This window comes from Netta rufina (assembly GCF_964035555.1).
Source record: "Netta rufina genome assembly, chromosome: 7".
Taxonomy (NCBI): Eukaryota; Metazoa; Chordata; class Aves; order Anseriformes; family Anatidae; genus Netta; species Netta rufina.
In genome coordinates, this window is record NC_140130.1 from 19059709 (window position 1) to 19086554 (window position 26846).

The following is a 26846-nucleotide window of genomic DNA, read 5'->3' on the forward strand; positions in this document are numbered from 1 at the left end:
ACTTCCTACCCAGTCCTGTTGTCCTACATTTTTATTTTGAGGTTCACTTTAATAAGAAGATAGGATGAAGACTCTCCAAAAAGAACATGAAAACACTGAAAAGGCAACATGAGTACAATGGTGGTGCATCACAAATTATTCCAAATTGGGGAAGGAAATGATCTTCAGCTTTGGAGCCCAGCAGCCAGAACATGCTGTAGAAAATTCAGCTGCTTTCTGGCACGCACAGTTCAGTCCCACTGCAGATACACTGAAGCTTTTTATCATACCAAATCAATTGTGGAAAAAGATAAATTAATGCAAAGTAGCTTCCCCCCTCCTCAGGAAACTGGGGATGCGCACATGCCACCTCCTGCCCTTCAAGCAGAAGCAAACCTAGGGCTATTTTACACACCACACATTTTAGCAGAGTTATTAGGAACATCAAAAGCTCTTTACAGGTCAGTCCTTCCTTCCCCCTTTACTGGGAGCACTTGAGAAAATATTCTAGAGTAGCAATAGCTGCAAGTTCACACTAGCTTTCAGCACAGAAGTCAGTCTGATGGAGTGGACTGTGCAGCTGCAACTATGTTTTACAGCACACAAGTGCACACAGTTTCAACAGTATGCGATGCACTAAAATTGCTAAGTAATTCCTCTTCACATCAGGAAGTCCATAGCATTCTCCTGACATCAAATCACAGCTCCATCTTTTTAGCATTGTTTTCAAGAGAAGAGTGTCTATAATTCCCCCTAAGGACCTGGAGGCACGTGTTTTCATAAAAATAGGCAATACTACATCTGTAAACAAGATGACGTTGTTTAAGGTTTCTATCTTGAAGTGTTATAGCATAAATCTCATTTCACCTTGTCAGATAAGCAATAAGAATGTGACCTGCTTCCAGAGTGCATATAAATAATCAAGCAGGCAGAAGATCAATGGGAATTTCAGTTAAGATAGTTTTAGCTTTTGTACACAAGCTCAAAGGCCTGATTAATATTGATCAATTAAAACCTCCACATGGTCTGTAACGAAGTTTTCTCGGGGAAACAATGTCTTCCTGAGTCATGTGGACATGCCTGCATCATTGTCCTTTCATTCCCCAGAAGCAGGTCAGATGCAAATCCTAATTTTACAACTGTTAAAGAGTTGTAAGGATATAGTCCAGTAGCATGCTATTCAAAATTTAATTCCAATAATAAGTGTGTGGTAACATTTACACTGGACAAAGAAGTCCTTATCACTAATAGTTTTCTTCCATATACATGGAGTTCACATCCGTGCAACCACTGATATGAACAGTTTGGTGCACTACAGCTAACAGATACCCAAAGCACTGTTTCTGCAGAACTTTCAGAGGATTTAAAAAGCTAACGATACTGTATCTATTAAATAATAAAATGTGTTTTAGTAGCCACAACTTGCTCAATGTTACATAGAAACAGAACAGATTCTCCAGGACAGAGCTTAACTAGCAAACTACTACAAGTAGCAGCACAGCAATATCATGTTCTGCTAGTAGCCTATTAAAAAGGAAACTGAGAAGGTGGTCTGCCACTCAATAACAAGTAAAAGCCTGGAGCAGGGAACTTAAGGCTTCTATAGGATATTTCATCAGAGACGCAATAAGTTCTTGGGCTTCAGCAAAGAGTTTAGCATCACATTCTCAAAAATAGCAGATGGGAATTCAGCTTTACATTCCCCCAAGCTTCTCCTTTCAAAGGGTTACTCCTCAAGGGAACCTTACAGAAGTTCCTGTCACCCAGGGTTAATGGCTTTTTAGCACCCTTGTTGACTGCAGGTAGCTCTATTCCCTCCTTCTAAAGCATCATAATATTGACACAATTTCTACTCCTGGGACAATGACAGTAACAAATTAAGGTTTCAGTGAGTCACGGGTTCTTCAGTTTTGTCCCCTCAAGAAATTCTAGTTCTGTCATCCAGGCAGGATTTACTTTAGCAGGAGAATCAGGCACCTGCTTCTTCTCAGCACCAGCACCGCAAAACCTACTCTGACAAGTCAGGGCAGCGCTGTCTTTTTCTGTCCGCAACATACCCGGCTCTGGTTCCCAAATCCCATCTGTTATCCATACAAACTCCAAGGACCACAGGGAAAAGTGGCAGATGCCAGATTCTGTTATGAGGGCATTGGCTGCCTGTAAAACCCTGAAGTTTACAGTCTTGAGCAGTAGAACAAAGCAGAAACTGGTCCGCTGCAATAGCCCCGTGAAGAGCTGCAGATAATTTTCACATCTAAGTAAGTGAGGGACAGTGTGAAGAGGCCAGAAGGCGTGGGAGGGGTGGGGAGCAACCCTTAAACAGACTAAGGGTCACAGTTTTACCAGGGGTGTTGAACTTTGGTCATCAAAATCAAATTACCTTGAAGGCAAGAAGTGAGGAATGCAGAAGCCTCCATTGCAGGTAAGTACCCAACTTGCAGTGTAGGAAGACTGCCAGTACTTACAGGGTTCTGAGCAACAGATTACATTAAGTTCAAGTCTCTCTAGCCTTTACATACAAGTCTATCCATAATGATGGATCAAATTACTGAGCAGGTAGATGCAAAAATGCAAGATGCTTCCAACATCCTCATACATCTGCCATGGACGTTTCAGGCTCACAGGGGAAAAAAAAAAAAACATTTCTGTGCTCAGTAACAATGAAATTTATGTGTAACAGTTTAGCATGCAGCTGTAGCAAGTGGTTTAATAATAGGCTATAATGAGTGCGTGGATGGCAATGGTACTACACAGGCAGTCTGTCACTCTATAATGCCTGTACTGACTCATCAGGAGGCAGCAGTACAGGGACATTGTCTGGCTTATTCAATTACATTCCCTCTGTTCAATGACTCTGGTTAGAGGCCTGGCAGTCAAAACAATGACTACATGAAATATACTGCCTAATATACCACTTCAACTAGGAAAGCACTTCGCTCAAATGCTGCACGGATCTTTTACAGACATACTGAAGAACTTGAATAAGAAGAAATTTATTTCAGTTGGAAGCTTTATCCATGCCTGTAGTGCAAAGTATGTACCCACTAGCTCTGTGGATATAGATAGGTAAGAAGCTGAAAATCATCCTGAGTTTAGTAGTGCTTCCAGATTGACAACTAATCATCTTTAGCACTATGTTTAACCTAGGAGCATTCCCTCACTATTACAATTAAACGTGGTTCTCTAAAACAGAAAAGAACTGGATGCTAGACCAGCAACACAAAAAGGCATATGAAGTGGCAAGGAGTTAGAGAAGTATTAACTAAAGGAATTCTTGAAGATAGACGCGCTCGGACAATGCTCAGTGCATGGTAAGAGTATTCCCAATCAGTAAGTTGCAAGCTAAACACGCTGTGTACACATGCAAATATTGCATGGTGACTACTACTCTATCGTCAAGTTACCCTGCTTTTACTCAGCACAGAGTTAATTACAATTTAAATCTTATTTTGCAAGAATAAACACATTTTATTGCACATATCTGCTGTCCTATGGGCAAACTGATACAGCTGACCTAAACATTTTAAGTAGCCCTGCTATGGTTTGATTTATTCAATTATCATTTAATTGTTGTTATTAATTCTCTTAACAGCTAGGTGATCTCTTCTCTTTGAAAGCTCTTCAACATCATACTCCCTTCCTCTAGCTATCCTACTGCTTTTTTTCTTTTGAAAGGACACTCATTTGTATTACACCTCTACTCGTACCATCCAACTTAATACTGTAAAAGCAACCATTTTAAATGCATAATTAAGAACTTCTTTTATACTCTTACACTAATATTTATTAGTCTTATACCCACTGTATACCATCTTACACTATGTAACATCAAGAAGTTTAGTCTCCAGCGATGATACAGTGAGGTCCTGAAAGCTTTTCTTATTCCACGGTCAAAGGAGGCTTTCTTTCTTGCCTGAGATCATTTCTTTCTTTGAGCTCTGAGCCAGTAACTTAGCCACAGATGGGAAATCCCTGGGACAACTCAAAAATCGTTCTGAAAAGCACAATATTCATTCAGGAAAACAAAACCGGTTGCACCAGCCAACACTTCAAATCAAGGCACCCTGAGCAGAGACCAGCAAGGCTTTTACATTGGTGCAGCGGCTGAAAGCCTCAGCCATAGTTCCTGTGTAATAGATACTGCACAAGCGACCAAAAAACAAATCAGGATTTAGACCAAGACCAGCAAAGAAACCATACCCTCCCCTTCATATCAGCTCACGAAAGAGAAATTTAAGCATGCAGCCACTCTAATGTCTGCTTTATAAGAAGAAAAAAAAACAGTGATTTCAGCAAATAGTATCTCAACATGTTAGAGAAGTCCTTTCCCCTGCACTTAATGGGAGTACTGAGCACAAATATTTCTTGTGGAGATCTTTATAGCAGCTTCAAGTGTTAAATTCTTTAGCAATCTTCAACAACATTCACTGAAGTCTATGCAAATCTTATTGTAGATCAATAAAAGTAATACACTACCTCTGCTGCTATATCCTGGGCATCCTTACCCAACAAAATTCTTCACAGGGGCAACACATCTGTTCTACGTGATTTTTTTTTTTTTGTCAGTTTCTTCTAATTCTCTGAGCTCCAGATAAAAGTAAATGCAACCCACCTCTAAAAAACATACTCCGCTTTCTTGTTGCACTACTAGTATATCAGAACAGCAATAGCAACATGCTGCATCAACATTTAGGGAAAATGGTTGTCATTTCTTAAGTCAGAGTACCCAGTAGAACAAAATTCATTGCTTTCTGCATTCTACCATGGTGCAAGAACAAAATGACAGGTCTTCTTAGGTCCTTCTCAGCAAATATTCATTTCCCCTTCATGTATAACAGAGAAGTTAGTTTGGTATACCTGGTCTCAAACTCTGATGCTTGGGTAGACCTAGATACAGAACCAGTAACCATAACTATAAATGAGAGCCATTTTTTAAAATCAGTCTTTTTGCAAAAGAAGACTCCTTCAAGTAAAGATTCCCCATCAACTCCCTTGATGCTATCTTCCAAAGGAGCACAGAATAATTTCTAGGACATTTGACTAGCGATCAACTAACCTATTCCTCTTAAGGTATCTTCAGGATGTTTATTTGATACAAGAGGAGTCAAGCAAGGATCAATCATTGTCACACTGCTGTGCATGGTTTACTCTGCTTTGCAGGTGACAGTTAACATTCTCCTGCATTAGTCCAAGAGCTGCAGAGATTTGCGAGAGAGAAATACTGTGTTTTAAACTGCTGTGAACTGAACCAGGGAGAGCCCAAACCACTTTACATGCAGCTGTGATCTTAACCTGGGAGGGGCTCATCTTAGATGTTATTTAGGGCCTTCAGAAATATCAGAGACTTATGTAAACACATATGTACATACAACCACACCCACACTCCTGTGCTGGAGAAAATCAGTCCTGTGTTTTAGTAGAAACAGCATCATGTAGAAAAGCTTTAAACATGAGTGATTTGTTAGCAGCTGCTTGTACAACATAAGGAGAGATTTTAAGTCATTTTAGGGTATAATAGTCATCTGTCAAGACTAAGGCTTTCACATATGCAGAAGTGTTAAAGACGACTAGAGACTGCTGTCAAGAGTTTCATGGGAGTTCAGAGATACGCCAGATATGTCTGATATCTGTAGGAAGATAAGGATCCCTGCAGAAATCTCCTAATCAGCAGGACATAGAAAAAACTATACAAGACATCCACCATTTCTAGAATTGAAGTACAAAAACCATGCAGCACTAATGAACAGTTTTAGCAAGCTGGGGATACTGGGCTTAGGAGCTCTGAGCCATACTCAAATATCTAAGGAGGTACAGGTCTTACTCTGCAAGAACTGCCTTATGCTTGCATACCCTTGCCTGTCAAATCATCAACCAACCAGGCTAAAAATCCAGGAGCAGCTGACAATGCTATGCAGACAAAGAGGAAAATGGTGCAAGAGTGAGCAAAACCAAGAGATCATGACAGGAGAGAGAAGGAAGAACATGACAAGCATGTGGCTACCAGACATACCACTGAGATATCCAATTGGCCCAGAACAGGAACAGTACAAGCTGTGTCATGATCCGGTGGAGGAACCAAAAAAGGGAGAGGACCAACACGAGCCTCTACGTATCTTCAGTCCTTGAGTTCTGCAGACAGTATGTCACAAGGTCACTGAATTGTGGTACTTGTGAGCCAGCAAAATTGGAGAAACAGAAGCCTGCCTCCCATGGCCTCCCTCCCCCTAGAAGGTCAAATTGTTCCCCAGCTTGCTAAATTAATTTTTGCTGACAGATACACACTCCTCCTTCCAGACACAGACAGCACAAATCCTTGCCTAAATTCCTTCCCCACAAAATTTGCATAGAACAGCAATAACTCCCAGGTGTATATAAAACACGCTAAAACACATTTTACAGCCCACTCTCAAGTCCTGCATGCTGGCATACAAAACCCACACACTCTGCCCACACAGGCTAGCCATAAGCAGCTGGCTCACGTCGCTCTGCTTAACAATGGGAAATAATGAGGCCCAGCTGACTAAGCAAGGCTCTTCACTCTTGCCCCAGCAATCTGGAACACCATAGCTCTTGATGTCAAACTCCAGCCTCACAGATGACCATAGAAAGATTTGGAGGTCAGTCTAGGACAAAGAAAAACTGTTTTCACATCGGTGCTTTTTCAACAGAACTGGCTTAGGTGAATCGAAAGTAGAGAAGAGTGAACAGGTTAAATGGCTGCTCATTAAGTACACTTTTTTCCTCACACAGATTGTTGTGGTGCAGCATTTGCATTCATGGGCTTGCCAGAAGATACAATCCTAAAAAGTGGAATTTGAAACATTTATTGTGTTGAGAGGACTGTGGCAATGCAAATACTGTAGGTTAGTGAACATTGTGCCATTAAACTGGCCTACTTTGCAATTTTCTCAGTAAGTTTGCAAAGCACCTCATTCCAGCTCCTCTTTCCCTTGCAAGTCAACAACAACCTGAGAGGCAAGGAGGAAAGCAGACTGCACATTCCAACTCAGAGGACTATGCAAAGCCTCCTGGAAAGGAACAGGTCAATAACATCATATGCAAAACCTGAGTGCCACTGCCTTATAAAATAGAGAAACACAGTCCAGCTACCTAGAGAAAAATTGTCCAGGCTACTTCACTCCACCCTTCTGCTCTTGATACTGGTCAGGAATTCATGCTACGCTTCAAAAGTTGTAAGTCTGGTGACAGCTGAACCAAAGTGGTACTGGCTTCTAGATCATATTTTGACCAGTTTTGGGGGGGAACATCGTGCACAGTGGGAGTGGAGAAAGAGACAGGGAAACTCTTAACCAATGGTGGACAGCCAGCCAGTGGAATACATGTATGTTGCTGCAGAAAGCAGCTGAGTATAAAAACAAAGATTTAGAGAGACACTATACATACAGATAACAAATTTATTGAATGATTACAGATGAAGTACTAGATACAGCCTTAAGAAAAGGGTGTTAGGGGGCTCAATGCTGTCCAGCAGATGAGTTAATATGACAAACCGTTCCATATTTGCTACTGCAAAGCTGCCACAACTTCTAACTGCTAGATGCTCTCCTCACTTGGATGGAACATATAAGCTTCGATAGACCTCATATTGCAAAAATAACCATTACATATGATAAAATATTTAGCTCACTACTGAGCTTTGTTCAGATCTTTCTCCAATAGCAGACAAGAACTGAAGGACTGCAATGGGTCAGGAAAGAAGTCTCAGGGAGCCAGAAAAAGCTTCAGCAGGAGAAGACGATAGCAGCTTCCAGCAATTGCTCATGGTCAAAGATAAGGGCTGCCCAAACTTGGCTACTTCAAGCCATTTACAGCACTATTCCACTAAATAAAGCATGGTTATGGCAATCCTGCCTTTCGTCTTACTTACACTCACCACTCTTGTCTTCAAAGCTCTTCTCAATAGCACAACCTAGAAAAAGGTTATTCCTTCACTTCTGGGCTCCATCCACTTTACACCTTTCCGATTACACATGACAGTGACAGCAATTTCTTCTTCATATTTACAGCTTACAATTCCTACCTTTCTCTCACATAACTATGCTCTTACTAAAGTAGCCTCCCTGAAATACTAACAGTGTACTGTGTAAGTGATGCCTTATACTTAACACCTTGCCTTGTATCTGGTGAGACGTATATAGTAATGAAAGTTTTGACTGGTTACATGGCAAATAGTTAACAACAGGTAGAGGTAATTTGTTTTGTTTTAGAGTTGCTCAGCATGCCACAGTAGGTAAATAAATAACTTCTGATGTTCTCCCAAACTCTGCAACTTATCCATGTGGTAACTAGGTCTCCTTGCAACATCTCTTGCTTTGAGCATTCTCAGTGCTAAGAACAACTGAACTGAGATCTCAAACTAAAGTACTGACTGTGACCCACATAAAGTAACAGCCAATACACTGTACAGTTCTAAAAATAGTCTTACCTGAGGTTTAGTTTCTTCCTCATCCTTATAATAAAAGAGCTGGTCCCCACGCAGCACAAACCACCGCTGCTGCCAGTTCTTCATAATGCTCCTCTGTTTCTTCAGCCAGCCACACTTCAGCACACGTTCTTGAGGGTTAGGAGAGGAAGGTCTGGAGGGAGGCCCAATCTGTTCACCCATCACCAAACTCTTTGATCGGGCTGAAAAAGCAATTACAGAGAAAATAAAATAATGAAATAAGGATGAGAACAAACCAAGAGAACAGACCACTACTTGCACTCTCCTTCTTTCAGCAGGAATTTGCTTTTAAGGGTGTACATTCAAGTTAGTGACAGCAAAACAAATCAAACATCAACCTTTTGGTACTGCTCGCTGCAACAATCTTATAGGCAGCACAGTACCTCCACTGCTCCTACTCCCTCTTCCTTCATGGCAAGTCATTACTTGCCCCCAGCTGTACATGGGAACAACAATATTGCTCCATCCAAAAGAAGAGGATGTGCAGATATTGTGAGGAGAGTACAGAAAAGAGAACAGGAGATACTAAAATGAAATATTCTTACTGCCACTGAGTTGGTTGGTCAGTGACACCAGCTGCCACAGGAGGAAACAAACACACACTGATAAAGTCAGAACTGAGAATGACTCAAAAAGGGAATAGGCACATAGAGGTAACATAGCTATACAGTATGATTCAAGTCACCTGAGCCTTTTGAGCTTTCCAACTTTGAAGCAGAAAACACACAATGGAAATTTTTAAAAGGGACAAATCTACTAGTCTGGAGTAGCAGGTAATCAGATATTGCAAGTAAAAAGTGAGCCCTCTAGCATAGAGAGGTTACATGATCTCATAGGTCTTCTCCATTTCTACTTCCTTTGAATTTATGAAGTTATTAAGTATCTTATAAAAAAGTTATTTACTATCTGAGGTCATTTTCCTTCATTAGAGCAAGTCTGCTCACCTCTCCTGTAACCACCCCACAGGAGGTCAGCCTGTCCTCTGACAGCTTTCCAGTTTTATAGGAAGAGGGCATCACTTTATTTATTATTTTTAAGTGTAAAACTCAGTGGGAAACCTTGTCTGACATGCAGATTTTTTCCATTTCTTTAAGTTCCTAGGGTGAGTTCCACTACAATAAAGTTTGTCTCATGCCTCAATCAAGAAAGCTATAGGTTGAACCCTATTGCCTACTGTAAGAAGTTTGTTTTCAGCTGGACTCTAAAAATTAATTAAAATCTTGAAATGATGTAAGACATGCTGATAGAGAGTTACAGCTTTTTCTGAGTTATCTTTCCCTTATTTTTGGCTAAAATAATTTGCTGAATTTAAGCTGAACTCACATAAAGCATTAGTTCCACATTAGTGAGATCTACCAGCAAACTTTGTATTTGCTCAAGTAACCCAGTACTCCCCAAACACTTATTTTTACGTATATATATATATATGTATGTAAAATATATAGCTCTGACGTATCTGGGCTTATTCTTATTAAGTTTACTCACTATAGTCTTAGCTCTGACAGGACTTTTCATTCTAGCAAAGTATGTAAAGAATCGCTTGCCTTCCACGAAGCTAACTGAAATCTCCATGCCTTCATACATCCCTTTCTGGCAACACAGTGCCCTCTAGCAGATGATTATAGAAGTACCACATACAACTTTGCCTGCTACCCCCCATCACTCTCAAGAAAGAGAGGATCCCATTTCGTGCATGTGCAGTAAAAAGCAGACTTCATATTTAAATCTCTACTACGCAGGTATATAAGGACTTAGTTGAAGGAACAGCCTTTTCCTCATCCCAGGCCATGTTTTATAGCAAGGACCAAGCTGTTATCTGTGACAGTCCCAGGTTCCTTTCCACATTCATGTTTACAACATACCTTATTACAAATATCCCAAGAATTTGCTTTTCCAAATGGAACTATGTTTCTTGGACAATGCCTTAGAAATTAACCTAATTAGTCTAATAGCACCAAAATCTATACTTCAGGAAGCACCTCAGTCACCTCCACACTACAGCACCTCAGCACCTTCCAGATTGTGTCATTCCCAGTAGTTTCCAAATTCCCTGTCTGCATACAGTTATATAAACCCTCTCCTACCCAACACAAATCAGATTTATTAGATTTAACTGGAAAAAAAGCTACCTTTTTTATAGCATCTATATTGACAAAGACCTAACAAAAGACATCATTCAGCATTGTCATAACCCAAAGTGAGCCTTCCTTCGCACATCCTTTGAGGTTACTTGCACAGCCCTGCCTAGTAACAATTTATTATAGGGAAGAGTTGAGGCTTTCATGATCAGACACTAGAGGATGTATATCCTCATACTTTTATTTTAAGCAGCACCACACGTTAGTCAATTGCTATGGCTGTTAATTCTTCATGCTGTCTTAGCTTTTCATTTCCTTAGAGCTTCTAGTCATGACTGTAATAGTTTATTTCATTATGGAGATAGTTAGCAACCTCATCTGTAAGTCAACAACACAGACCAGACAAATTTTTAGAAGAAGGAATTATTTATGGCTATTAACAGCATTGACGTTTATATTGCATGCTTCATGGAATAAAATAATTGCATAGAGAGGTCAGAAGAAAGTTTTCAGATGAGTACAGCCTGCCTTTAAAGGAGTTGGTATCTCACAGTGCTTGGATCAAATACCTACTTTGATAATCCGATCCAGTACATCAAGCCCCTTGTTCTTAATGGTAGATATATATATTCTTAGTACTCATCTATTTAACAGAATTATGGAATCAGCAAAGCATAAGGAAGAAAACAAATCAATAAATCAGGCATACAACAACTCAGCAAATACTTTACACACTCTAGAGTTCTAATCCAGTAATGCCTTTTCAACAACTCCAAACAGTTTGGTTTCGCTCTCCACATTTTCATGAATTGATTATTGACTCAGAAACACAGAAAAGCACTAAACAGAAATCAATGTAGAAAGGATTCAAGCTCCCCCTGGAAGAAAGGTTTAAGATTCACTTGCACAAAGCAACAGTACTGAAATGCCAGCTACAGGACATACCCACTCAGAAGCAGGAAAAATGACAATTACAACCCAGCAAGTTTATTACAGACCATATAGATCCACATCCTTGATGCCAACAACAGTGAGCCAAACCTCTTTTAGGAACCATTAGATGGCAGGAATCATTAAATGGCAAGAAGCAGAATTGCTTCCAGCTGCAGGAGTATTTGCAAGGTCTGCAATGTTCCATATGGATGTTGTCTTGGCTAGATGAAGGTGGGAGTAGGCACTGTGAACAAAGATGAGCAACAATGACTGCTGTACTAACTACCTGAGATACACCAAATAAGCTCTTCAAAACCCCCACACTTGACTGCCATGCCTTTGCTATTAAACTCAAAGATTATTCCAAGGAGTGGACAGACCAACTCAGATGGAGCCATGCTGCCATTCCTTACAGAAATGGGAATCCCTATCTAGACAGGGCCAAGCTGGGATGCAAAGTTACTCTTCAGTTCTCCCTCTTCGCCCCATTACCAGAATATCAGACATCTACAAGAGTCCGTTGCCACTCAGACCTGCCTCTGAGCAATACACATCACCACTTTCTCATCACTTTGATTGTCTATCTTAAGCATGCACATCAACACAGGTAAGTTCCTCTGCTACACTTCTTCCTTTCTCTACCCACACCATTCCCCTTTTCTGAGCACTGTACTGACTGAAAACATTTGACAGTTTCTTCTTTCCTTCCCCTGCTCAGACCACTACAGATTTGAACAGTCATTGAGAACCTAGCTAAATCAGGGACATTGAATTGCATTGACTTGATTAATTTCAATATCAATTAAACTTGTGGTCTTTTGAAATTTCATAAGCAATTAAACTAAATCAATACAGTCATTAAACAGAGTCTGGCTGACAAATTGTCCTTCAGTGAAGGCACTTCGTTCTAATGTTCCTTCAACTAATGACATAGTGACACCAGCTATTATTTCTGATAGTATTTAAAACACTAGCCACAAAAGGAAGAGATCTTACGTACTATAAGCAATATTCTCAGTTTTTACTTAACTCAGTGTCAAAAAAAGCCCCGACAACACAAGAGATACATTTCTTTTCACCAAGTTGTAGGAAAAAAATATTTGCTTCAGATTTGTTTTGTCTGTAGTACACATCTGTATTTGTGTTTGCATTTGATTGCTGAGATACCACTGCCAGCAAGCACAAATGAAACCAAGACACTTCCTCAACAACCTGAGAATTTATCATCTTGAAACACAGTAAAGACATTAAGGGAACAATGTTTGAAATCACAGAATTGTCTAGGTGATCAGTGATAAAATGTAGACAACTAGAAGGATATAAGTTTAAAGAAACTGGCAATGGCTTTTTGTTCTCTGAAGCCAAATAGAGTAGCAGTCTGCACTGAATCTAGAGGTTGCTGCACAGCCAAGTGCTTGCTCACATTTTGTGACCTGGAAGACACATACTACATTTAGGAGTACTGCCATAACAGCAGGTTGTGCTCCATTAGTTTTAGTGAATGAAGTTACACCTCTCTATTCAGAACATTATACAGAATATTCCAGGATTATACAGACCAAGACAACGTGCTGCATTCTACCACCCTTCCTTGGTTCCTTGTGAAGCACTAATGCAAGCTCACACCAAAGTAAGACTTCAGAAAAGATGTACTAAAGCTGTACCAGGGTGCCTGGCAAACCAGCAGGTCCCTGAATAAAGCAAGTCCTGCCCAAGAGTACCAGCTGCAGAACAGAAAGACTGCAGACAGAGTCCAACAGGGGCCTGGCGAGCAGACCCAGCCACAAGGGCTCAGAGATCAACCAGAACAAGAGGCAGCCTGAAGAATGACTGCATATAAACCAGCACACTTGAGCTGGAGGATTTAGAACTGTATTGCAACTACTTGGGACTTCATCATCTCTCCAAACATGTCTGGGCAGGACCGGTGCATGGTTTTGCAACTGAAAAACTCAGATAAAATACAAAATTCTGGAGATGCTGCTTCCACAGCTGTACTGTGGAATATTTCACAGCCCAGACTTGGTTTGTTTTTTAAGCTATACCAGCTGTAAAGATACAATGAAGATACTCACTGCTGAGCAGCCTAGCCCCTTCACCGATAACATGTGCACATGCCAAAAAGTTCTGAAGCATTAGATTGCATACATTCTACATACCAGCATATTTTAAGGGTAAGCATGCTGACAGTACCTGGCAAAACAGAAGGCAAGATCTCCTGCTAGCTAGCAGGTTAGTACACCCACACAACACTGCTGTTCTATACATACTCCTTCAGGTACTGAAAACTATTTAACACTGCCATGCCCTGAGCTCAGGCTTCTTCCAAGGTTTACTAGCCCAGGCAAAGCAGCACTCAAAGCTGCCTATAGCCTTCCTAGAGTCAGAGCAGGCTTAGATCTTCGCATCCATCTTCAATAAGTACGCAGCATTTCCTTTTAGAACATGTGGAACAACTCTTCTCCCTATACTACAGTATTTACATAACACCATCAGAAACCAAGAAGGCAAGACACTGGTTTGAGGGCTGCTGCTTTCTGAGTGGCATAAAGGAATTAATCTTGGTCTTCTGTGTAGTTCAAGACAACAGCCATGGCTTTTCACCACTTTACAAATGGTACAGTCAGCTCTGTATAAGGCATGCTCTAAATCAGAAAAGTTATTTTATACTCCAGTGACCTGTGCAATATGACCAGGAGAATTGCTTATACTCATCAGTTACTTTGCACAAGTACGCAGTTAGTGCACCTAAACGAGGCATTGGGGCGATCAGGCTGAACAAAGGTAGCAATCAGTTTGAATCTTCGCTATCTTTTAGGGTGACCCAAATGGTCGTGGCTTCAGTGAAATATGCTAACATTATTTTGGCTAGATCTAAGTAGAAAGTACAGAACACTGGGAGCAGACATGCATGGTGGAACAGATTGTGTCCCCCATGACCCACACAATACTTATGTCAGAGATTTTCTTTAAGTCCATTATTATTTTCTTTAAGTCCAACCAAAATAATTCTTTGATTCTACATTAGGGAGAAATAATCAAATCTGCTTCAAAAGCATGCTGTTAATCCAAACCAAAATGGATATTCACATGTATATAAACATCCCTAACTACTCCAAATGAAGACACTAGACAGGATCTGCCTACTGACCCAGTAGGTTGGACTAAGGACAGAGACACATGCAGTAGAACAATAGATAGTGAAACTTTTGGACATTATAGTAACAGACTATTAATATAATGGCTCTTCACTGAAGGCTTACTTTAAGCCTTAGCTGTTGCACCCATCCATTCTCATCTTAGTTCTACTGCTCACAGTGTATCTGAAGTAACAGCACAGCCCTGTCTGTACAAGGCAAATGAAAATGTGTATCCAACAGGTAAGCGAAGCCCCTGCAAAAAAAAAAAAAAAAAAAAGCCTGTGAAAGGACAAGGAATAAAGACAACATTCACTTAGCACCCTAACTACTGGCCTTTTAACCCTCAACACAAGATACAACGTGGGGTCTGTAATGGTTGTTTTATTTTCAGTACCAGCTAGTTTGCTACTGATCATGCAGCAGCAGCATGTGTTAGCTTCTCTGTAAGAAAATGCACAAAATACATCACAGCCCAACCATTCAATTTTGCCTTTCATCACTCTTACAACCTTTTCTTCACTAACACTGGCCTCCTATCCCAACAGGATGAAGTAGTTTTGCATAGCTTGCTGCACATCATATTTTAAGCAAGCCATTCAGCATTGCCTTGTGTGTATGTTCCTCGGCTTGGAGAAGGCTAGGTAATACTCTGTTCTTCAGACAAGGCTAGAGAGCTACAAGCTCCTGCCATTAATTGAACAGTAGTCACTTGAGTAATACTCATATGCTTTATTTATTTGTTAAGCATTGAAAGGGACACAAAGAAGATGGATAGCCAGTCCATTATAATTTCATGCTATTCTATCCCAGTAGACAGCAGGTTCAGCTTAGTTTCATTATCAAGAGAGATTCAATGTTGGTTTTCTGTTTGTTTTCAGAAAAGAAAAAAAAAAAAAAAAGAAAAACAGAGAAGAGAAAGATATGATTAGCAAGAAGACACAAAGATAGGTAAATGCCATAAGCAGTAGCTCAGAATCCTAAATTCAACATATTATGTCCTTTGTTATTGTAAAAATCTGTTACAGTCCATACCATTGGACAGCCCAAGTACAGAAACCGGTTTACTGCAAAGGTCTGCATTTTCAGGTCTGCACCATGCGCTGACAGTTCCCAACTGGAACCACTGCAGCAGACTGTTCAGAGGACAAAGCAGCACTTCGTTCGTATCCATTTGCCACTTAGTTCATATCCATTTGCTGAGTCAGTTTAAAGCATGCCTTCACCACCAAAGCACACACGATGGGCTACAGAACCATAGCAAAGCCAAGCACCACTCTCCACTCCCACTGAACCTTGGCAGCATCTCTTGAAAACTGTCCCTCATCTCCATCTGGTTAGTTAGAACTGCCTACCTGACAAGCACTGCTCAACTCACACCCTGCTGCTGGCAAAGCTCTGCAATTCCTTGGGCAACCACACTGAGCTACAGCTCACCGCTGCCAGAAGAGGGAAGTCTTACTCCCTTCTCCCTACACCCACACCACTCTTTCCTTCTGATCCACCCATCCTTATGTTCCCACACTTCACTGACAAGCTCAGACCTTTTTATAAGAATAGTTACTCTCCGGAATGCCAGGAAGTCATCTCAGATTTCTTTTCCCCTGCTATTTTAGCGAGTCAAGTCAGGTCACAGAAAGACGACTGAATAAATAGCTTGTGCCCCCTCCACAATCAGTAAAAACCTCTTGTAATCTTCCCAGTGGGTATGGATTTAAGATTTAATTTTAAATAGTGTTCCTAGCCATGGTGGACTGAGGGACAGACAAAATACACTGGCCACAATCACATTCATGTTGGAGCAGGGACTGTACTAAACTTGTACAGCACCAAACACTGTGGGATCCTGGTCAAGGCTGCAGCTCTTCAGCACTACAGATACAGCACATAGGTCTGCTGCATCATAATTCAAGTTAGTCATATACCCTGCATTCACCAATGCATTTATAACAAATATTAATACCCGTGACATGCCAAGTACTTGGTCCATATTCTTCAGATACTGCAGTGGATGCCAACGTCACTGGTATCTTATACTAACCGGAGACATTTGTCTGCCACACTCCCTAGAATACCACTTCCCCAAATTATTGTGAACTGAAAATGGTAACCAGGAGTAGAGAAAACTTTGTCAAGGCCTTTTGTCAGTAACACTGAAGTGATAATGTCAGCCAGCTGCTTTCAGGAATAAAACCTCCCCATATTCAGCAATACCTCATTTCTCTTATACAAAGATCACCACAGGTATTCATTCCTACACTACTCTTAGGGCATTACACCAACAGCTCAATGTTGATTTCAACATTTGTTATGTCTGTTTTCCGTGTGCAAACAGCACCTGTCCCCTTCTCTGTAAAACAGGTCCCTCAGTGACTTGCCTTAGTGACAAGGTTATTTATTTGGGAGACAGAGCTAGAAAAAATCCAGGAATTCTTACTCCTACGTGTCTCATAATCTGAACACAAGTACACAAATTATTTGGCTGTTTGTAACAAAATGTCATGAGCTAATACCATAGGGAGGGGTTCTCCTAACTTGGAGGTCTACACAAGGTTAAGTATTAGACTGTGAAACTCCCTGCCGACAGTCCTCCCAGAGATCATGATTGATCCAATCCTTTCTCCTGCAGCGTAACCACTTCACCTTAGAACAAGTGTATACAGCTTCCTCCTCACTTCATAGAATATCCCAAGTTGGAAGGGACCCAGAAGGATCATCGAGTCCAATTTAACACCACACACCATAGTTTTGGGTGTAGTTTTTGTTTGTTAACTTCAAGGAGTTCACAAATAATGTGAACTTAAAAGCATAATGTGCTTTTAATTACATGCGTTAAGAGGAAAGATACTCCAAGCAACTTTTTTAAACTCCAGAGAACACCTAGTATCTCCCCTATTAAGCTATTCATAAAGACAAATTTACTCTCTTTTGGGCATGAGACACACACAGAGAAGCTCTGATGAAGGCAAACACGCTAGAAGGACTGTCAGCAGCAGCCTCCCTCCCCCATGCTAGTTTCAAATACCTTGAACACATACAGGCCTGGGCATGGATCCTTTCCTTTCCTTTTCCAGCTCACCAGATGGCTCACACTGCACCCTCATCAAGGGGTTCCCCCCCTGCCATCATGGTGTGGGAGGGCCTTCATCATTGCCTCAAACTACCTCTGCCTATTATGCAGGCAGCTGGAGAAAACACATCAAGCTGTTTATACTGCTGCGCTTGCCTATTAACTACCAGCAATGTGAAAGGAAACCAACAAGGAAAAATAACGTAATTCTGGTAGTAACCTTGCAATGAAAAGGAATACATTTATACAGGCTCCAGAAGGAGCAGGTGACTGACCTCCCAGGAGCGAGGTGCCAGCATTTGTAGTGCTACCACTGTGCTCTTTGCCAGCCTGTGCTTGCTCAGCAGGTGTTTTACAGCTAAATTAGAAAGCCTATGGCTTTTTCACTTTTAAATATTTAATTTCCCCCCACACGCAGTTTATCTCCCTGGCAGCCCAGCTGCCCTTCAAGCGGTGTTACTGCTCCTTCCTAAGGCCTCAAACATTGCCCAGGAGGCGAGGCCGTGGCTCGTTATTTCAAATCCAAATGGCGTGCGCCCAGTAATAGCCGCTTGCCTACAAAGTTTTGGGGCTTGCTCTACGGAAGGTGATCTCCTGCCTGAGCCTCAGGCCGGGCCAGAACACTGCTATTGCCAAAAGCTTCACCTAGCTCAGCATACACCACAAAACCCATGTGGAAGGGAAAAGGCATCTCCACAGGGATAGAGAGGCTCACCCCTCTGAACAGCCCAGGTCCTTCTGTCATGGATCATACCACCGAGTAGCAGCAGGAGCTGAACCTCTCTCTCTGGAGTTATGCCCCAGTTATCAGTTTCTAAGACCTTCCCCTACATACACACAGCCACTGAACCAGACAGAGACAGAGCATAAAGCTGGTAATACAGCTCACTGCGCTGCACATCCCTTACCAAAATAGGGAAGTGCTAGGAGACTGACCACTACCAACAGGACAGGAATAATCCCCTACCTCTTTCACCTCCCTAGTGCCAGACACAGCACACAGGGACACCCACACTCTTATTTATCCACCCCAAGCTTCCCCGTCCGGTTTGGGGCTATTCTTTCCTCCTGCCTTCAGGGCACCTATAAGCAACTAGCCCAGCAGCACACCAGGCTCCAACCCCAATGCCTCCCTCAACAGCCCACAGCATTTTCTTAGGATTTTAAGCTCAACTCAGCAGCTTTACCTCACGTTTCTCCAAAGCAAGGAGATGAGACTGAGACTCACACCACAAACAGGGCTTGCCCCACAGTGCCTCAGAGGCTCCTCACACAAGTTCACAAACCACAAGCCATAAACTAAATTGGTTTTACTAGCATTTCACTCTAGCCTTTTACCCACATACCTTTCTAGAACACAGCTCCTGAAATTGCCTCTTCTGTCTCAAAGAAACCCTATTTCTAGGAAGGGATATAGTGAGCCTCCTCCTTGCAGCTGGGCTTCTCCAGTGTAATGTTGACCCTGCCATGCCAGCTGCAGCTAGTGACTCTGATTGCTCCACACCATGGGGGCTGGTGTGCTCCCACCTGTGTTGGTGGGCTCTCAGGGGCTTGAAATTTCTGGAGGAGTTCACAGCTCCAGGGCTACCGACTTTGGTTGCAAGAGTACAAGGCTGGGTGTTATTGTTTGCCTGGTAAGATGGAGGTGCCAAGGTGCAGGCCACCCACATGCTTTGGAATAGCTGTGTGCAACATCAGCCCCTCAAACCAGAGCTGCATCATCGGGGCTGCAGAGCCCTCAGAGTTCCTCTCCACAGAGCTAAGAGGCTGCAGGTGCAAAGCTGTGGTTTGTGAAGGGGACCAGGTGTCTGTGAGAGTTCCCCTTTTCTGCTTCACACTAGCCAGAGAAACAAGCTTTTCATGCAGCATGATTTTGAAGGGGGTACAGCCTGAGGAGCCTGCACTGGGCAGTCCTTGAGATCTAGGGCCTGCCCCAGCAGTGTGGTGCTGGTCCCTGCTAAGAGAAGTCACTGATAGGCAGGAGTTGAGAGCAAAGATGCCCCCAGTTTGCCCTGTATGCCTGAGGAAAATAGCAATGTGACAATTAACTGCTGTGCACAGGGCAGCAGGAATGCCTTCTGTAGAGGACTCAGAAAAAAGCCAGAGGGTTGATCCCTCAGTAACCAGAGAAGCCAGATTGCACTTTAGACTGTTTGGCTGCCTCTGGGATATTATGAACTCCATTTACTTCACAGTTCCTAATGTCTTCTCTCTTCCATATCCCCCTTTTTTTCCCCCCATAAACTAATTTTCACACTTTTTCTTCTCCTTTGTGTTGAAATCTCATTTAATCGCTATTTTTTGTTCCCTTGTTAGGCCTCATCTCAGCTTTTCCTGTTGCAGTCTTGCTATCGGCACCTGCTACTGGGCCTGTGTGGTTGCTTCTTAGATGCGGCCCAGCCCCTGGGACCTGAACAGTGTCAATGGTACTGAAAAATTAACTAGCTTAGCCAAATATGACTCTGAATAAGCAGCATCTTCTAACAGAGTCAGAGGTCACCTTCACTGGTATAAAAATGCCCTATTCGTTTTCCAGAGATGTTGCACATCAAAGTTCATTCCTAAGCCTGGCAAACTCAGGCTAGATGAGACCTTCTGAAAGCCATGACTGGTTGATAGCTTTCTGCTGTTGTTAAGGCTTCTTGAAGAAGTGATTAATAGCAATTTCATTTAGACAGGAAATCTTTAAAGGGATGACCCCAATCGCTCCATATTTCTGTACAGAAATAAGTTACCACTAGCAAACCCCACAATTTCATACCAGTACATTCATCCTATTGTCCTCCACCTGCTCAAGAACTAAGGTTGCAGGGTTGCATTCAGATATCTAAGCCCTTAGCTGGTGAGTTCTTACAGTCAGATGTGTTCTGGTGACACAGAATGGCCAGTTAAAAGCTGCTGAACAAGGAGGAAGGATAATTCAGTATTCTTTCACACTACACTAAACTTCAGGAAACTTGTTTCAAGTACTAGCTTTGCCTTGGAGTTTTCCCTAATCCACAGAATGTAAATGTTAACTGTGAAACGTAGCATATGCAAAGGCAAATCCATTATGAATTGTGAAGTTCTATGAAATGGTAGTGAAGTGTTGGCCTCAAGTAATGGATTGAAATAAAATTATCAGTTCTCAATAGGCGTGTTGTGACTGACAATTTCGGAGATGTCTACATTAGCAAATAGTGCAGATCCTTAGGAGTGCATTTGTTAGACAGTTAATGGCATGTAACTAATATCCTTACTACATATGAATTTTAAGGGGCTCTGTTTTGCACCAGTACTATTTTGGTCCTATACAGGATCATCCCCAACAACACATTACATTCCTATACCCCTTAACTTTCTGGCTAACTTGAACATGTGTGTGCATTTACAAGATCATCAATGTGTCTTTTGCATAGTCATTTGGGCATTTTCTTTCAGAACATATATTTCTGTTGAGTATTATATGAGAGTTTTCTCTGGATACACAGATATGGTTATCTTTCCTCTATCCTGCCTCCAATTTTCTTTGAGCTTATAGGAGTCAACTGTATTTTGACTTGTCTTTTCTCCTTTCAAGTCTGTCTGGATTTAGCCAACCAGATCACAAATTGTTAGGATGGAGACTGAACAATCGTGTATCCTTAGTGCCGTAAGAAATCAGTTTAAGTATAGTGTATCTGTGCTCCAGAAATCAAAGAAACAGCACTTTCATTAAAAATACAATGACACCATTGCAAAAGCACTGAATATTAAAGCATAGCTGTCCTCACTGCAAGCACATGAAGCTTACATTGTACATGTGCACACTCCCAGAGGGGTATAATAATACTTTACCCTCTAAAGTTCCTCCTGCCAAGATTACTATACATCATTCTTAGAAATGTTTTAAGTATGCTAAAGCCCACTTTTCATTAAAATTGAATTATGATGAGTTTCAGAAAAGAAAAAAAAAAAAAAAAAAGAAAAAAAAAAAACAAGAAAGAGGGGAATAATGCAATTTTACGACAGGTATGTTGAAGGATACCTGAGGAAAAAACAGCCTGCCTGCAGCAGGCTAGCTAGCTAAAATGTTTCCCATCATCTTTTCCAGTCTCTAAGTTTTAATTAAACAGTAAAAAAAAAAAAAAAAAAAAGTAATTCTTATGACTGTGAATAAAATTTTCAACATACTGCAACATATGCGTGAATGTGCAGCCAAACAGAAATAATAGATCAGAGAAGTGCAGACAATTCCTTAATGTCAGACACCCACTAGTACAAAGTCCTAGTAAGAGAAGGTTACATGTAGTTCTTCATGCCTATATAACTGAGACAGACTGTGCTGAAGACAGGAATACGGTAAAGAATCTATCATGTCAGCAGTTCTTTTGCGATAGAGAGCAATACCTTCATAACACTTATTAAAAAACAAATGTGCAAACTTGTAGCCAGTCCAGCTTCTATTGCCAAGCACATTTAAAAGCAACTGGTCAGATACAGTCTAAGAATTTCTCAGAAAAGCAGCAAATGTTTTGCTTCATTTTTTCATACCTTAAGGGCAATGAAACAAAAATGCATTCCTTGAGACTGAAGGATGGAGTCTGAAAACTGCTTTCCCTGCTCTCCATACTTAAAGTTCTCTTGCCTCCACTTTGGAAGACAGCATTTTTATGCCCCATCACAGTAAGTGACAGGAAAGAATGTGAGAATAGGAGATGTTTTCCATTGCAGTCACTTATTTCAGAATTCTGGAGTCCGCCAACTGCTGTACATAAAACACTGTAGATGAAAAAATAATGTAAAATCCATTCAGGCCTAACCAGGATGAATGATTTTCCAGAAGGCCCATTTAGGCACATTAAGATTTCCAGTCTGTGAGATTTTACACCTTACTAGGCATTATGAAAACAATGTACCTCTTAAATGAATGTGTCTGAGTTACAGATGCGAGCTTGCTGATGAAATGGCAAGGACTACATTACACTGACAGTTACCTCTCGTAAGGCCAGTTATCTTTGTTCTCTACCATACCTATCACGGATATTGAGAGCTACACCCCAGATGTCAGACTCAACACTCTGAAAAGCCTTAATGTCTTTAAACCCAGGACCTATGTGAACAGATGCAGGGAGCCTGAAGCAAAGAGGAGCACATACAGACAAGGTAGCTTGAGTAATTCAACCACAATAAATCTACAGTAAATACAAGAACATCTCTGGGTTCCACTTTATTACTGCCTCCCATCACACTCCAGTGAACCCAGAGTCTGTAGCCAGAGCATTCTTTTTGGTCCCTTCTCATCTGCTCAGAGAAGTTATGCTGCCAACAACTAAGTCCTCAGTAGCAGAGCTAACAGCCTGCCCTGAAGTCAACAAAGCTCATGCAGCAGCTTGTGGATTTCCAGACCTTGTTGATGCTCACCATCAGCTAAAGATTTGTGCAGCCCTTCTCAATACGTTGCTTGCTCACCTTTTACTATCTGAACCTTCATTAACAACCCCAGCAGAGAGGTCAGGGAGCAAGAACAACCATTTTATATTCACTTCAGTCTTGCAAGGTGGGACGCTTACCTTCAAAGAAACATTCAGCCATCTTCAGCACTGCCTGTTTGCAGCTCCTATGAATGACAGCTATAGAAGAGCCTTGCAGGATTAGGCCCAGCCTGGTAACTAATATTTTGCCAAGGCATTACAAAAGTAGGAAAATTCCTTACATTTCAAAAGGCATCAAGACAGCTCTTTCCATGAGCTCTAAATTCACTCAGAAATAAACCTACCACTGCACAGTTAACAAACCAAACTCAGATCAAACCCTGAGAGAATGACATATATTGCTATAAATTGAAATTGAATCACAGAAGTACACTACAGTTTGTCTTCTGAGCATCAGTAACCCACAGGGATCTAGGATATGCCTCATAACTAGACTTCAATATATATTTATATTCTCTTCTAGATGAAAAAAGTGGTAGTACAGCATATAGTTGTGAAAGCCTGTTTCCTTCCTCTGCCACAGATTTCCTGTACCACTTTAGTCACATCAATTAGCTTGTATCTCATCAGAGCTACAATAACCCACAGGAATGCTACATAATAAATGTATTAAAACACTTAAATAAGATCAGACACCCCTTAGAAGGGGAATGGCAAAGAGGCAGCATCTACAAAAGATGTGCTGAACTTCTACAAAATTGTGCAAGTAAAATACAAGTACCTATGAATTAGTGTGGATGAGATTGCATATATACAACCCAAATAGCAGAAAGCTTCTTCTTTTTTTTTTTTTTTTCTTTTTCCTAAGATACTGCTACTTAATGGACTGTTGGTATTTTAAGGACTGTTCAGAGCAAAACATTGCTTTTAGATAGATATGTATGACCCAAAGTGACATGTATCTGGTATTATCTGTCTCAGAATCACAGCAGTTAGAACCAGTGACGCTTTTCTATTTTATAACGCTGGCATGGCAGAGGAAAAACCTAATCTTTACATACGCTTCTGTGTCTGCTTTTGCTCCTAAGTGACATTAATCTGTTTCTGATGGGCGGGAAGATATCCTCCCGAGACTGCCATTAGGCTGTGAATGGCAATGATGCTCAACAAATGCCATGTCAAGAGAGGAGCCGGAGCAGCAGCAGGAGATCACCCAACGCAGCCCCTGCCACAGCATCTCCTCCAGGCGAGCCGTGCCCAGCCCTTGCCGATCGCTTTACTAGCAGGGCTGCGGGACTGCTCTAAGCAGCTGTTGCAGACCCAGAGCAGGTTTTCCTCCCTTCCTTCCTTTGTCCTCGCCAGCAGCTCCCACCAAGTGACTTTCCCCAGCGCCTGCATCCCGGCCCGGAGGGGCAGCGCGCTCCAGCAGCCCGCTGCTGCGAGGTGCCGCAGGTGAGCCTGCCACACCTGCCGCCAGCCGCCAGCAGGAATTTCGGCATGACAAGCGCAGCATTAGCAACCCCCACAGGGGTGCAGAGACTCCACCGAGTCCCAGGTCGGAATCCAGCGCTTCAATCCCCCCCGGCACCGCAGACCACCGCGGGGCCAGCCCCCTCCCTCCCACCCACCGCTTATTGCCCGGAGCCTCTGCCGCCGCCGCTCCCTCCCCTCGCCCTCCCGGGGAAGTTTCCCGGTGTGGCCCGGCGCCCCCCGAGGACTCACCTCGCCGGGCCTGCCGGATCCGGGGGCTCAGCATGCTCCTTCCCTGCCGGCAGCCTCGCCTCGCCTCGCCTCAGCGGGCGGCCCCGGGCCCGGCCGCCGCCCTCCGCCACCTCGCTCAGCTCCCAGCTCTGGCTCGGGGGCGACGCTTCACGTGGGGCTAAATAAACCGTCATGCATTATTTATCCGGCCTCGAATTAATTCCCGTCCGATCTCAGCGCTGAGTGCCTCAGTAATTACTGCCGATAAATCACTAGCACGCAGACACGAGGGCTGGACCCGGCTCCTTCTGCTAATTGGCCGTGCATCGGTGTTATTAATATGCCTCTTCCAGGGAGCAGCGTGGATCCCGCATCCCCCCTCAGCATCTTCCTCCTGTCGCGTTCGACAGACGCTTCAACTCGCCAAGGACGGAGAGCTGAATCTCTCCCAGCTCGAGCTGGGGGGAAAAAAGGGCACAAAGCACACGCCGAGGAGATTGTGCATCTGCTAAGGTTGTGCACTGAAGGAAACACAAAGTGTGCTGGGCCACAGGGCAGTGGCATGCAGGGAGCACCCAGGGGCTGCAGCCCTTCTGGGAAGGGAATCCAGCGAGCACCAGGGAGATGGGAGAAATGACAACGGTTACTGCAGCGCAGAACAACAGCTCTTCTCTGCACTGACAGTCTGATGGGATGAGCGCAGGGGAATGCCAGCACTCCATCCTAGCACCAGTCGTTTCTATTTGCACTCCTTGCTAAACTCTCCTTCGCCCCATCCTGGGAAGGAGCAAGTCAGCAGTGGGGAGAGTAAAGGACAGTTGACAAAATAGTTAGATACTAGCAATTAGTATCTATAAACTACAAATAGTTGGATGAAAATCAAATCCAATTGACACATTCTGCCCCTGCTCGTAGGGCTCAAGGGCTGCTCGTAGCATGAGCCCTTTCCTCACCATCCCTATCTCTTGCCTAGCAGGTCCTTTTGCAACACAGTAAAGTGGGTAAACATCTCCCTGGCAAAGTGCATGCTCTGCAACATCACCCTGCAGGTTTACATTGCTGAGTTGCATTGACAACAAGCACCTGAGATTGGCAGCTTCTTTCTTTGCCAAGAAGATGCATCATATTTTGGATCTTGAACACTGGCCATGAAGTTGTATCTCCAGCAGTGGAAGAGGCTCTCTGGCCCTCCACAGAAATTATACTTAGTGTGCAAGGCTGGAACAATGGCAAAGATGCTTTGGACCTTTACCTGCTTTAGCTGCCAGTAGAACCAGCTGCTTAGAAGTGATCATAAATCTGTTGAGCTCACAATGGCTGCCTCAGATTTACGCACCTGTAAATGAGGCTGAAAGTGGGATCTGTTTTGAATATGCAGGCTCCTGCAGTTATCTCCCCACTAATTATCTATATTAGCTGGGCTTCAGCATGGTGAGAAGCAGCTAACTGGTGATCCTTTGGCCAACATGCTTAGCAAATACCCTGACACCAGCAGGGGTAACCAGCAATAGCAAGAGCTGAGGGAAGTTATGCTTCCGACTTCCTATCCAGTGCCTGGATTAAAAAGTCATTCTTCCTAACGGTCCAGGAGACCTCTTTCTTTCTTGATATTTTCAGCTTTTCTTGTCCAATTTGATGTTATTTAGATTGCATCATTTTGCACTTTGAGCAGGAAATCAAAAGGTGTGTACAGTAACACATAACAAGAAATAAAGTTAACTGAACTTCTAACCTCACGGGAAACTGGTGACACTTCTTCCTGCTAAGTCACTTATCATGAGAGCTTGATTTCATCTCTGGGGAAGGATATTATATATAAATAATTGATTATCATGTTCATGGGTGAAATGGAAACACTCAAATAAATAACAGCCATGTTCAGCCCTAGATACTAGCTTTGAAGTCTTTTTGGTTAATTGAAAACAAAGTACTTAGTGTAAACAGAAGCATTCCATTTGATCCTGTTTGAAATGTTTTGCTTTGACATCAAGATTATCAGCCCTTCTTAAAGCAATTTTCAAATCAAACAATTGAAATCTTTTTTTAGAAGTCAAAAAATTCCTATTTTTTCCACAGATCAATCATAAGAAA

At 42.3% G+C, this 26846-nt stretch overlaps 1 protein-coding gene across 2 annotated transcripts in view; it reads right to left on the reverse strand.

The window, feature by feature from the left end:
• Window positions 1-24810, reverse strand: part of ARHGAP22 (Rho GTPase activating protein 22) — a gene marked incomplete at both ends in the record, with an annotated part of 145307 nt that extends 120497 nt beyond the window's left edge. For both annotated transcript variants that reach the window (XM_084290016.1, XM_084290015.1), the window contains 2 exons: window positions 8426-8625; window positions 24777-24810. In XM_084290016.1, the coding sequence (XP_084146142.1) occupies window positions 8426-8625; window positions 24777-24810 (234 nt within the window). The remainder of the gene's footprint in view (window positions 1-8425; window positions 8626-24776) is intronic.
• Window positions 24811-26846: the final 2036 nt, after the last annotated feature.